The 12,078-nt window shown below is 44.6% G+C and overlaps 1 protein-coding gene across 1 annotated transcript; it reads right to left on the bottom strand.

Moving 5' to 3' along the window:
• Positions 1-211: 211 nt before the first annotated feature.
• On the bottom strand, positions 212-3,023 carry Pyurf (PIGY upstream open reading frame). Its single transcript, XM_006992001.4, has 2 exons — positions 2,759-3,023; positions 212-1,077 (listed from the first exon to the last, which is right to left on the bottom strand). Exons 1-2 carry the CDS (start codon positions 2,953-2,955, stop codon positions 936-938), a joined length of 339 nt encoding a protein of 112 aa, XP_006992063.2. The 5' UTR covers positions 2,956-3,023; the 3' UTR covers positions 212-935.
• Positions 3,024-12,078: the final 9,055 nt, after the last annotated feature.

Raw genomic sequence — 12,078 nt, 5'->3', positions numbered from 1 at the left:
ATGCCTCTAAACTTAAATGGACATAACCGGCTTCCCATTCCTGACCTTACCAACTAAAGGTACCTCACTTCTGAGAAATTATTCTCTTTTTAATATTAAGTGCCTCCGAAATAAAATGTAGTTACATAAAGTATTTTCACATTTTCTCTTACTACCAAACTCTTGAGACAAAAATATTCATTCAGACACTCTCCCACTTTAGCAAACTGGGTTTTGTAGTAAACTGTCAACATTATTTTATTATTGATGTAAGCATGTGATGCCAAAGTGATGAAGGTAATTTTATACACTCAGAATTTTCTAAGTACTTAAGCTTACCATTGACTTTGAAACCAAACAAACATTTCAAATTACTAACTTTTAAATGAATGGGATGAGAAACAGGCCTCAGCGGATGATTGAAGCTGTTAATCTGCACTGAGATATTTCGCTGATATGCTTCTTCGGATACAGCAGTTACAAGTGAGAATCTTCAAAAAATAAAAGACAGAACACATACAAAAATGCTTCCACAGCCTGCATCATAGTCCTAAGTCTGAAACAAGACAAGTGAGTCTTTTCGTAAACCAAAAGGGTTTGTGTGTAGTTTTCAGATACTGCCTCAGACTTCTTACTAATGTATACATCATCCTGACTCTGGTTGCACTAACTATGCTTATAGGGTTTTAGACCCAACTAGGTCCAAAGGTGGAAGAGCACACACTGGCATGGTAGTTGGCAAGAGCAGACTGTAAAATCGAAGCCTGGCTGTGCGGGTGCAGCCCTGTGGGAAATTCTCCTCCAGAAAGCATCTTAGATCAGTTCTGCTAATGGGAGCAGTGGAAGAACAGTCTAGCAGACAGACGTGAATCACTACTCTTTCCCAACTGCCCTTCCCTGTCTTAAAGGTCTACAGTATTAGAGAACTCAGCAGTCATGCTTTTAACAATCATGGTCTAATGCTGCTCAACTTCTTCTTGCTTCTTATTTTGACGTGTTGTCCTTGCTGCCTGTGGTATCATATTCGGGATCCCATCAATGACTGGATAGGCTATTCCCAACTCGTCATTAATCAGTTCATTTGTCGATGCTTCATATCTGAGGGAGAAAAAGTACACAATGAACTATGGGAAATCAAAGCTTAGAAGAGCTTGATAACCAATAAATAGCCCGTCTATCCAATTCCTGATACAGAATTACTCCTCCAGTAGTTTTAGTCTTAAATGCACTAAGCCAACCCAACCATTGCTCTTAGAAAACCATCTTACAACTTGTAGTTATTCTCACTGGAATCAGTATTTCTCATATTATCTTTTTTATAACTTTATTCCCAAGTTATGCCTTAACCTTTTCATACCAGTTAGAAAAGATGTCTACATTTCATGCCCAGAATTCCTTCCTTGCTATAATCAACCCCAAATCATCCAAAAGGAAAAACAATAAGTAAGTTCCTCTGTTGATGTAAATGCTAGAGAGACTTATATGAGACAACAGAAAGAAAACACTGAGAATCAAAACTTGCAAAATAAAAGCCTAGAAGATGAGAGAGCACAAAGGAGGAACTCTGGAAAGCAGCGAGTCTGCAGTGAGCTAGCTACACAGAGACAGTAAAGCAAATAGTGATTTCAAGATTTAAGGAAACCACTATAGAGAGACCAATCCAGAAGGTGAAAATGAGAATAAAAATTGTTAGTAACCTGCTACCCAAAGATAATCACATTTTATCATTTATTCATTTTTGAATAGTAATGGTGCTGCCCATTATTCTGTTTCTGGAGTCTGGAACTGTGGATGTATTTTCCCTTAAACCACCTGAAGGTTAAAAATGTGATTAAAAACCAGCTAGCCCACAACTGAAAGCATGAGACAATGCCAGGCATCGGGTGTAAATGCATAGCATTTCACAAGACTCTGGAAGCTACTATTTTATATATATATATATATATATATATATATATATATATATATATATATATAATTTTGTCTTAAAGAGAGAATAGCTCTGGATTTGTCCTGTCTTTATGGTTCATACAGGTGGCAGAACACTGGAAACAAGAAACCAGGGGTGGTAGTTCATTCTTGTAATCTGCTCTCAGGGGGCTGAGGCAGGAAGTACCACAACTTGCTAGACTGGGCAACATAAAGAGTTCCAGAAACGGCCAAACCAGATATTGAACCCTGTCTCAAAACAAACAAACAAACAAACAAACAAAAGCAAAGATGAAGAAACAGGCTGGGATGATGGCTAAGCCAGTAAATTGTTTGCCCTGTAAACGCATGGGTCTGAGTTCTGATTCTAGGTAAATGTGTAATATATATAAGCTTATTCCTGAGCAGTGATGTGAAGCCCCCCAGCTCAATTCGCTCTAGGTTCTGTGATCCCTTCCTAAAATAAATTGGGGAGCGATTGAAGACGACAATGCACGGTGACTTTTGGCCTTTGATGCTACGCATGCACTCTTACACAGCAAAAAGAAAAAGAGAAAGAAAAAAGAAAGGCCCTGAGGCTGGCCCTGACACTGTGGTTCAACAGGCTCTGGAGACGCCAGTCTGAGAAACCCTGTCTTTCTTGAAGCTCTCCAGGATTGGAGGTAAAGGGTAGCTACTGAAGAGCCCGAGAAGCACCCCGCTCCCGTCGAGGGCAGGACTGACCCCAGCAAGGGGGGAAGAGGGGGGAGTGGCCCGGCGGAGTCGCTGGTAGGGAGTGGGCTCCGGACCCAATGGCTGTAACCACTGGGTCACCACCTTCCCCGGGGGAGAGGCGGCTGGTGGCTCTCACCTAAGCGGCTTCTTGGAGAGCGGACACACCAGGAACTTCAGCAGCTCCGGGTGGAAGGTGCGGGGCTCCTCCGCCCTCTCGCTCTGGTCAGCAAAGGACCTGACCCCAGGCGCCAGCAGACACCTCCTGGCGACCGCGGACGGTGCGCGCGGACCCCACAGCGCCGGGGCGAGCCTGCGACACGTGGCGCTCAGCATGGTCGCTGCGAACTCCTCCACGGCTGGCCGGGCACCTAAACCCCGGGTCACCCTGCCCCCGGGTCACCCTGGCCAGGCTCGCCCCCGGCCCCGCCCCCGGCCCCGCCCCCTCGGTGCTCTGCCGAATGCAGCCCCAGCACAGCCGGCATTGGCATTGTGGTTCCGGGAGCTGGACTGACGTTCCGGGGTCAGTGGCTGCGCCATCCTTTTTACGAAACTTAAGTAAACCAGTGCTCATTCGGGTGTCCAACTTTTCAGCAAGGCTAATCACGGATGCCAAGGGCCGGCCTCCAGTCGCAGAGCGCTAGGCTTCGACTTGCGTGGTTATTTTCAGAGTCTTCAAACACAGGCATATTTGAGTGTGTTCGAAGCAACAGCTTTTTAATGTTAATCGTACAGTATCAGTTTCTGTGACCTTCTCTGGACTCTGTCCCCCATTCAAAAAAACTAAGAACCTTGAAAGAATGGTTTTGTTCTCTTACTCTGTATTTTTTTTTCTTTTTCTTTTTACTACTTAGACTTGTTAATTGGGAAAAGGCACGGCTGTAAGCCAGTGATTCTCAACCTGTGGGTCGAGACCCCTGTGGGTCGAGTGGCTGTTTCGCAAGGGTTGCCTAAGGCCATCAGAAAATATATTTACGTTACGATTCAAAGTGAAATTACAGTTATGAAATAGAAATGAAAATAGTTTTATGGTTGGGTGTCACCACAGCATAAAGAACTGTATTATAGGGTCGCAGCATTAGGACAGTTGAGGGACCACTGCTGTAAGTGAACCTGAAGGCTGTCTCGGAAAGTAATCAGACCTATGTCCATCAGTCAAATGGTCCACTAGGATAATTCAGTGGGGTTTTGATCCCAACTTTGCATGGAAGTCATGCCTGTTTGGTTTTCCTTATACAGTAGTGAGGTAGATAAGAAGTTGGGCCTAGACAGTTAGTTCCACATTTATAAGCCAGACAACTCAATTTCCTTACTGGTATAATAAAATAATTCAGTTTCCTTACTGGTTTAGTAAGATTAATAATTGTCCCAACTATGAACTGAAATTGGGGTGGGCATAAGGGAAGCCTTATTTATTTTAAGATTCTACAAGACTAGCCTGGCTTGGTGGTACAAACCTTTAATCCCAGAACTCAGGAAGCAGAGACTGGCAGATCTCTGCATCTGAGATGCTACAAAGCTGATTGACAGAACTCTCCATGATTGTGGAGAATTGGAACGTTACAGGTCCAGAGCCAGATTATCTTCAGTGTCTTTAGATGCCTTAACAGCCATTCATTGCCTACCTCTGTGTCTGACCTAACATCTTTGTGACTATTGGTAATTCCTTTGGGAATTTACTAACAACCCCCTAGCAGCTAATGTGAAAGAGAATTCCTGGAGAAAAGCTATGTCTACAAAGACTGAGTGACTGGTTAGTGCTTCAGTGATGTGGAGAAGTTAGAAGGCCTCAAGTTCAGAGCCTACATGTACTGAGCATCTTTAGCCCTCTTAGTAGCCAGTTATTACCCTCCTCTGTACATGACCTGACACCTTTGTGGCCAAAAGGCAAATCCTTTGGAATATATGAACACACCCCTCGTTTCCACTGCTCAGAAGGATGCTGTCAGATATCAGCTAGGGCCTATCACAGCATTCCTTGCTTTGCTGTAGCCTACCTACCTACCTAATGTACCCACTGATATATGTTACGTGTTATTTTATGCCCTTGTAAAAAATATAAAAAAGTAATAAAATTGCTACTGAGAATTAGAGGGACATAGGTAGGTAGGGAACTGGCTCCCTAAGATGGTGGCTTCTTGTTCCGAGACAAAAATGGAATGCATAAGGTACGTATCTAAACAGGATCAGTAGAGAAAAGGAGAGAGAGAGCCCAAGGGAGAACACCCGTCTGTTTAGCACATTCCCAGCTTTGAGGCTTCTCTGTCCCAAAGGGAGCTGTTTGCAATAAAGCTGTTACAGTTGCTTTCTCCACAGCTCAGTCTTGTCTTTCCCTGACATTCAAATTCTTCGTCACACCCAGGAATGAACTCAGAGATCCCTTAAATGACTGCCAGTACCCCATTACATCTCTTGGGGGTTCATCTATGATTTGAGAAGACCTCTACTAAAGATAGCTATACCTTACTAAAAATCACAAAGGACTCAGAAGTGGCCATGATCTTCTGGCGCTCCAAGGGCCTCTTTGGAGTGAGGGAACCCTGTGACCATGACTAACACGGTTTGAACCCCAGGCCAGCCCCTGCCTCTACTAGGAGTAAGGAGAGTAGGGGATCTGGCTCTGATAGAGCAAACAGCACGCTTGGATCTCATATGTCTAAATGGAGATTTCTCCTTCAAGTACCAGGGCAGGACTTCTATTGCCACTTAAGTCAAGTGACATTGCAAACTGGACCCCAAGAAAACAAGCATCTTTCCAGGGAGGGAAGAAGCAAGAGGGCAGATTTCTCGCTTGGTACACCTGGGAAGGCCTGTAGGGAAAGTGACACCACTTGATTGATTCACGCCTGGCTTTTAAGCCCCTGAGAATGAACAGCTAAGTGTAGGCACCTGCAGCTAGGCTGCCTGAGGGAAGGAAAGCTCCACTCCGTTTTCTGTTTCTTGATGCCTGGGGGAAGGAAAGACTCACCTTGAGCCACTCTGGCAGGTAAGTGAAACCTGAAGCAGTCTTGAATTTGTAATGTACTGAAAAGAAAGTGATGCCAAGCTGGCTTTGGAGGTGGGGTGTGCCTGAAATTCAAATGGAGGCAGCTAAGAGTGAGCTAGTGTATAGGAAAGCTTCCCTGGGTGCTGGCAGTCCTAAGGGGCCTTAGCTGTCTGTTGGGAGCCCATGTGGCTGCTGGAAACTTGTCTTTGCTCTTCCTTAGAGCTCTCAAGAAGTACAAAGTTTTGTCACTATATGTGACATATGAGGGAAGGGTCATGGGTGTCACCTTAGTTGGACTGTCCAGCCAATGACAACTCTGACCTTACAACTATCCCTTCTGCACATACCCTTCCTCCAGCCCAGGCTCCCCCATGTCCCTGAGCGTGTGCAAAGCTCTCTGCTGTCTTTGCAAAAGACACTGGGCTCAGGAAGTTCCCCAGCTGATGTGGGAGCGGGGAAGAAAACAGCCAGCACCCCATTACATCTCTTGGGGGCTCATCTATGATTTGAGAAGACCTCTACTAAAGATAGCTATACCTTACTAAAAATCACAAAGGGCTCAGAAGTGGCCATGATCTTCTGGCACTCCAAGGGCCTCTTCGGAGTGAGGGAACCCTGCGAAGGAATGCTAACTGTAAGGCTGTGGGTGGGACTCAGCAGAAGGCTTGCCTAACATGTCCTAAGTCCTGAGTCTAGCCCCAGCACTGAAATAAAACAAAGTGCAGCTGAAGTCTCCACAGCCACTAGCAGGTCTGGGTGTAGTTTGAGAACTAACTGAACTGATTTCTTGTTTGGTGAAGCTTACTTGGATGCTGCAGGTCCTTGTGTTTCCTGACTGTTGTCAATAAGCGAAGCAATTTCAGAGCATCCCCCAGAAGCAATGGGGTTGGGGTACATCAGTTGTAGCAGAAACCACTCACTCCTGAAGGCTAAACACAGGGGTTAGGCTGGGTGTGGTGACAAATGCCTTTAATCACAGCACTGGGGAAGCAGAGGCAGGCAGATCTTTGTAACTTTCGAGGCCAGTCTAGACTACAGAGCATGATCCAGGACAGCCAGGGCTACACAGAGAAACCCTGTCTCAAAAAACCAACTCCACCCTAAAAAAAAAAAAATCCAAACCAAAACAACACTGGGGATAAGCACTCTGAAGTCAGACTGCTGTGTTCAGAGCATCTGGGATGGCTCTCCTTCCATTTGCTCACTTTCCATGGCTAAGGAGGGGGTGGGATCTAGTTACTACCTAAATTGTTTCTACTCTGCTCCTGATGCCACCTTCCCATCTCAAGCCCGACTCCTTAGCCTTCCCAGCCTGGTTGCTATGGCCAGGGAAAGTTGGAGGATACTGTTACCCTAGTGGCCCTAGCAGTTGACCACTGGCTGTACTGTGGGTCCTTCTGTCCTCATGACCCTTAGGACTCTGGCCACTTTCCTCTCAATTAGATACCCCCTACTATGATAAGGGAGGGCACTAGGTCTTTCCTTGTTGAGGATCTACCCTCTCTGCGACTGATACACTTCTTGCAAGAAATTAAATGTCAAATTTAGAGTTTTAAGGGATGGTGGCATGAAAATTATCTTGGATATAGAGGTATAGGGGACCTAGACTTGAATCCCTGTAGGCAGGGACAGGAGAGTGATATGACCCAAAGAAAAATGAAAAAAGGGAACTAGGAGGTGACCGGAGACTGAGCCATGGGTCGGTGTGAAACTCCCACTGCCTTGTCTAACCTCTACCCTGGACAGACTAGGTTGCACTCAGTGTTCCCTTTTATCAGGTGGTCTAGGTAGGGAAAGAGCAACCCTGACCCAAGACATCTCTCTCTCCTCCTCCTCCATCTCATTGCAGACTGGACAGACTGGTTCCAAAATTCCTCCGATGCTTCCACTCAGCAGCCTTCTCAAACAGTGCTCAGAATTAGGAACTCGGACATTCATATCAAAACCTCTGCATTTCTTTTGTCAGAAGGCATGGCTCTGAGCTGATGACAAAAAAAATGGCCACCTCAATGGACCCTCAGTTCTAATACTATCCTGCAAATGAGTCAGTTCTGCAAAAGGAAGAGAAAATAGGCCAATGTCCCCTATGTTCAACTTTTATCCTCAAGGCCAGCCCAAATTGAGTCACAATTATCAGCTAGACTCCACTATTTTGATGATCTATGGTTCTGCTTTTTTGCTTTTTTTTTTTTTATGCTGAAATAAGGGCATCACATTCATAACCATATAACCCTGCCACCTGAGTCCTCTCTCTCTGGCTCCTATAAAAGCCATATATCACAGTCTGACCACAAAGGTTCTCCTAGCCCTAGCCACCATACACTGAAGGACCTTGATGAATTCAACCCAGAGCTCCCAACCTCACCTCCAGAGGTCCCTGGAATGCTAACTTTGTAGGAGAAGATGGGACAATTCAGACCCTCCTATGGCAACAGTGTCTTCTCATTAGCAGAGCTTAAATAACACAAGGAATGTGCTTACCAACCCTGCTCTGGTATTGCCCATCCAGTTCCTCTCATATGGCAACCCATTATGGACTACTTCCAACAACTCAATGATGCACTTTACCAAGCCCTGCTCTGGTATTGCCCACCCAGCTCTGATTTTCTTTGTATGTCACCAAGAGAAAGGAACTTCCCTGGAAATTATGATCTAGCTGACAGGACCCATGACACAATCAGTGAGATACCTTAGCAAAGAACTGAACTAGTGGCTAAGGGATGGCCAGGATGCCTAAGGGCAATCAAAGCCACAGTGTTTCTGGTCTCAAGTGTATATAAATTAACCCTGGGAAATCACCTCACTGTATATACCCTCCCCAACATTGGGGATATACTTAACTCAAAAGGACACTCATGGTGGTTGGACAACAGAATAGTGAAATATAAAGCTCATATAACAGAAGGATCAGAGATGACATTTAAGGTCTGCTCCTCCCTCATTCTTGTTACTTACCTTCCTGATGGGGAACACCTTGAGCATTTATGCCAGGAGGTCTTGCTAGAAAACTGTGCTTCTAGACCTGACCTTAAAGACCAATCTATAGAAAACTCCATCGTCCAACTGTTTGCTGATGGGAGTTCATCCATTCAGAATAGAATTAATAAAGCAGGAAATTAATGTTGTAACATAATACTAAACTCTTGACTCCAACACCCTCCTCGTTAATACTGATTGTCTAGTACAGAGTTCCAAAGTCTATATTCCTCCAAAACAAACAAACAAACAAACAAAAAACCACAGTCTGGTTCTTCACAGCAACAGTAACACTAACTTCTACATTAGTTATTTTTATATTGCTGTGATAAATCACCAGGACAAAGGAAATTCATCGGAGGAAAATTTGGGGGGAGGCTTAGTTCCAGGAGCAATAAGAGTTCATTATGGTAGGGAAGCAAGTTAATAAACAGCTTTCCTCCATGGTTCCTGTTTCTGCTGCTCCTTGAGTTCCTGCCCTGATCTCCCTTTATAGTGGACTGTGATCAGGATGTGTAGCCAAATGAACCCTTTCCTCTCCAGGTTGATTTTGGGCATGGTGTTTACCACAAAAGTGGGAAGCAAACTGATATTTATGTATATCTGGTACTGTACACTCACACAGCTATCTGGAAGAAAACAGATGTTATTAACAGTCCTCGTGAACCCCATAAAACATTCCAAGAAAATTCTAAATCTAATACAGGCAGTTCTGCTGCAGGCTTTCCAGCTGTAGATATGGGACCCCAAGGCTCCTCTTACCAGAAAGCAGTTTATTATGTTGTCAGGCTTCTAGCAGATTATTATCCAAATGCCAGAGCTCTGAAAGTTACAGGCACGAGGCTTTTACACATTTTCGCTTCTCTGTCTTCTGTATATGGCTACATACATTCTGATTGAACATTTTACAGTACTCGGCAGTAATGGCAGTGATGAGGGCAATGGAAAAGGACTGCAGGAGGGATGTGGTCAGTCCACTTAGGGAAACTGACCAACCTGAACTTACACATGGACACTGGCCAGCTTACATGGCTGTTTCCCATTTCTTTCCACTTAGTCCTCAAATGCCCTCTCTTCCCCTTACCACATTCCCTCCTTTGATGCTCAAACCCATCTTAGTATCAAATAGCATCATTTTGGTTCGAATTTTTATAACATCATAATGGGTGGCCATATTTTTCCCCCATGGCCTCTATAAGGCTGGAGAGAAACCTTATGTCTACAGAAACTTGTGGTGATACTTTGTGCTCTAACAAATAAAACTTGCCTGGAGATCAGAGTGTGGAGCTATCCACTAGTTAACCATACAGGCCAGGCAGTGGTGGCATACACTTTTATTCCCAGCACTTGGGATCTCATGCATTTGATTCCAGTTCTTGGGAGGCACACCCCTTTAATCCCAGCACTTGGGAGGAGGAAACAGGAAGTGATATGACTTGGTAGAGAAAGGAAGTGATAAGGCTGGGTGGAGACAGGAGCTTGCCCCCTTTTAGGCTGAGGAGTTGACAAGGTAAGAAGTCGCTGTGGCTTGCTCCTTTGTCTTTCTGATCTTTCAGCATTTACCCCAATATCTGGCTCCAGGTTTTTATTATTAGGATCAGCTAGAATTTATGCTAAAGAAACTATGTAAGGTAAAATCAAGCATCCTTCCAGAATTGAAAGCATAACACAATGATTTTAAATCCTCCAAAAGTTGAAAACCATTTTCTAAAACTTTCTGGGTTTTAACCATTTTAGATTTGGACTGGCATGCGGGCCATTTTTGCTTAGCTTGTGATCTCTTCTATGATCTAGTAATCATTTATTTGGAAACAAGTAGTCATTTAGATTGTATTTATGACTCCACATCCATCAAAAGATAATATTGGTTGTCCCAATTATTGATTTTTTTGTTGAGGGTATGATCACCCTCCTTCTTATGGGTCCTCTAGACTGCTTGATATTTTATTTGAGGGGGTATTGTGGGTCAAAACATATGTACTGTCATCCTTTGTTGTTGATACAGAATACATGATTTTATTATGTATGCCTACTAGTTTTAGAACCCTTTCCTCATAAGGAAAATGAGTATGGTGAAACCCTGTCCAAACAGAGTGATGGAATGCATGAATAATAGGAGGAGGACTCTGACATTACAGAAGGGAAACACTCTGTTCACAAGTCACCATTGCTGGATAAATTACCTGCTCCTTTTCCCATCCCTCCCACATCCCAGCTCATAGCCATATGCATACTCACAAGCCTAGCTCCAGACCCCAGGCCTGTGACCCTTCTTTGATTGTGAGTCACGTTTTCTGGGCCAGTCACTTCTTCCCTTTCCTGTAATCCCTATCTTGTGGCTATTTCCACACCTGCAGGCTTAACTCCAGACCCACAGCCCAAGAACCCAGTTTGTCCATGAGCTGCCTTTGCTTGGTAAGTCATTTCTTCCCTTCTCCATCCTTCACCTCACTTGCTGCCATCTCCACACCCACACACTTAGTTCAAGATTACTGCATAGCCTCATCAAAATGGGTAATTATACTCTTGGTTAAAATATTGAGGCAACTCCATGTAGTTAAAAGGGAGGTTTATTTTGTGGGGTAACTTGCAAGTGAAGGGATAGGTTACAGCGTCTGGGAAAGGTGTAGTGCAGTCCGGCGGTGTTCTTTGGACAACTCTGCTCAGTCTACCTCCAGTGTCCAGGGTCCAGGAACCAAGAGAGCCAGCCCATCCGGATCTCGGGTCTTCAGGGTCTTCTCTCGGCTCTGCCTTGTAGGTGTAACAGTTACCGAAGCCTCAATGGGGGTGGTACTTCCAGATCAAAGCTGGAACAACTACCCACTACAATACTCATTTGGGGGAATGGTATGTCCTGCGAGGCTTTGGTGTTCTGGAATACAAAACAATGGCTTATCTTGATGCTTTCAGTCTTTAAGAGGGGTGAGACAGGTGAGATGGGGGCGAGAGCAGGATGTCTGAGAGGAGTTTGGGGGAAGGTCCAGTGATGATGGTGTGCCAGAGGGCTTGACCCAGAGGAATGATTCATTGCAAGGAACATTTTGTGGGTGGGGCTGAGTGGACAAAAGGGCGTACTGTGACACACCACAGCACCCAATGCCACTAGGAGGAAGAGGTATTGTGAAGATGGAGGAGTGAGGTAGGTTTTTTTCTGTTTGGTTTGGTTTTTAATTGATTTTTTGTGAGGTGGAGTTTCTTTTGGGGTGGTGCTGCAGGGGTGAGGGGAGGATATAGATGGACTGGGAGGTGAGTGGGATTGGGGCGCATGATGTGAAATTCCTAAAGGATCAAAAAAGAATTACGTTATAAAAAAAAGAAAAAAATTTAAAACAACAACAAAACCCCCACATGAACTTAGAAGGGAAAAGTGGGGTGCGGGGGTTGGAGGTGAGAAAGCAGGGATATGCTACTTTCAGATTGAAAGACAAAGTTATCCATTTGCAAGACTCCCACATGGATATTTAAATAGTCTAATGGTAATATATTCAATCCTGTTC

This window comes from Peromyscus maniculatus, chromosome 3 (assembly GCF_049852395.1).
Source record: "Peromyscus maniculatus bairdii isolate BWxNUB_F1_BW_parent chromosome 3, HU_Pman_BW_mat_3.1, whole genome shotgun sequence".
NCBI classification, from domain to species: domain Eukaryota; kingdom Metazoa; phylum Chordata; class Mammalia; order Rodentia; family Cricetidae; genus Peromyscus; species Peromyscus maniculatus.
Note: the sequence above shows the minus strand (reverse complement) of the source record. Positions and strands in the feature narration are given on the sequence as shown.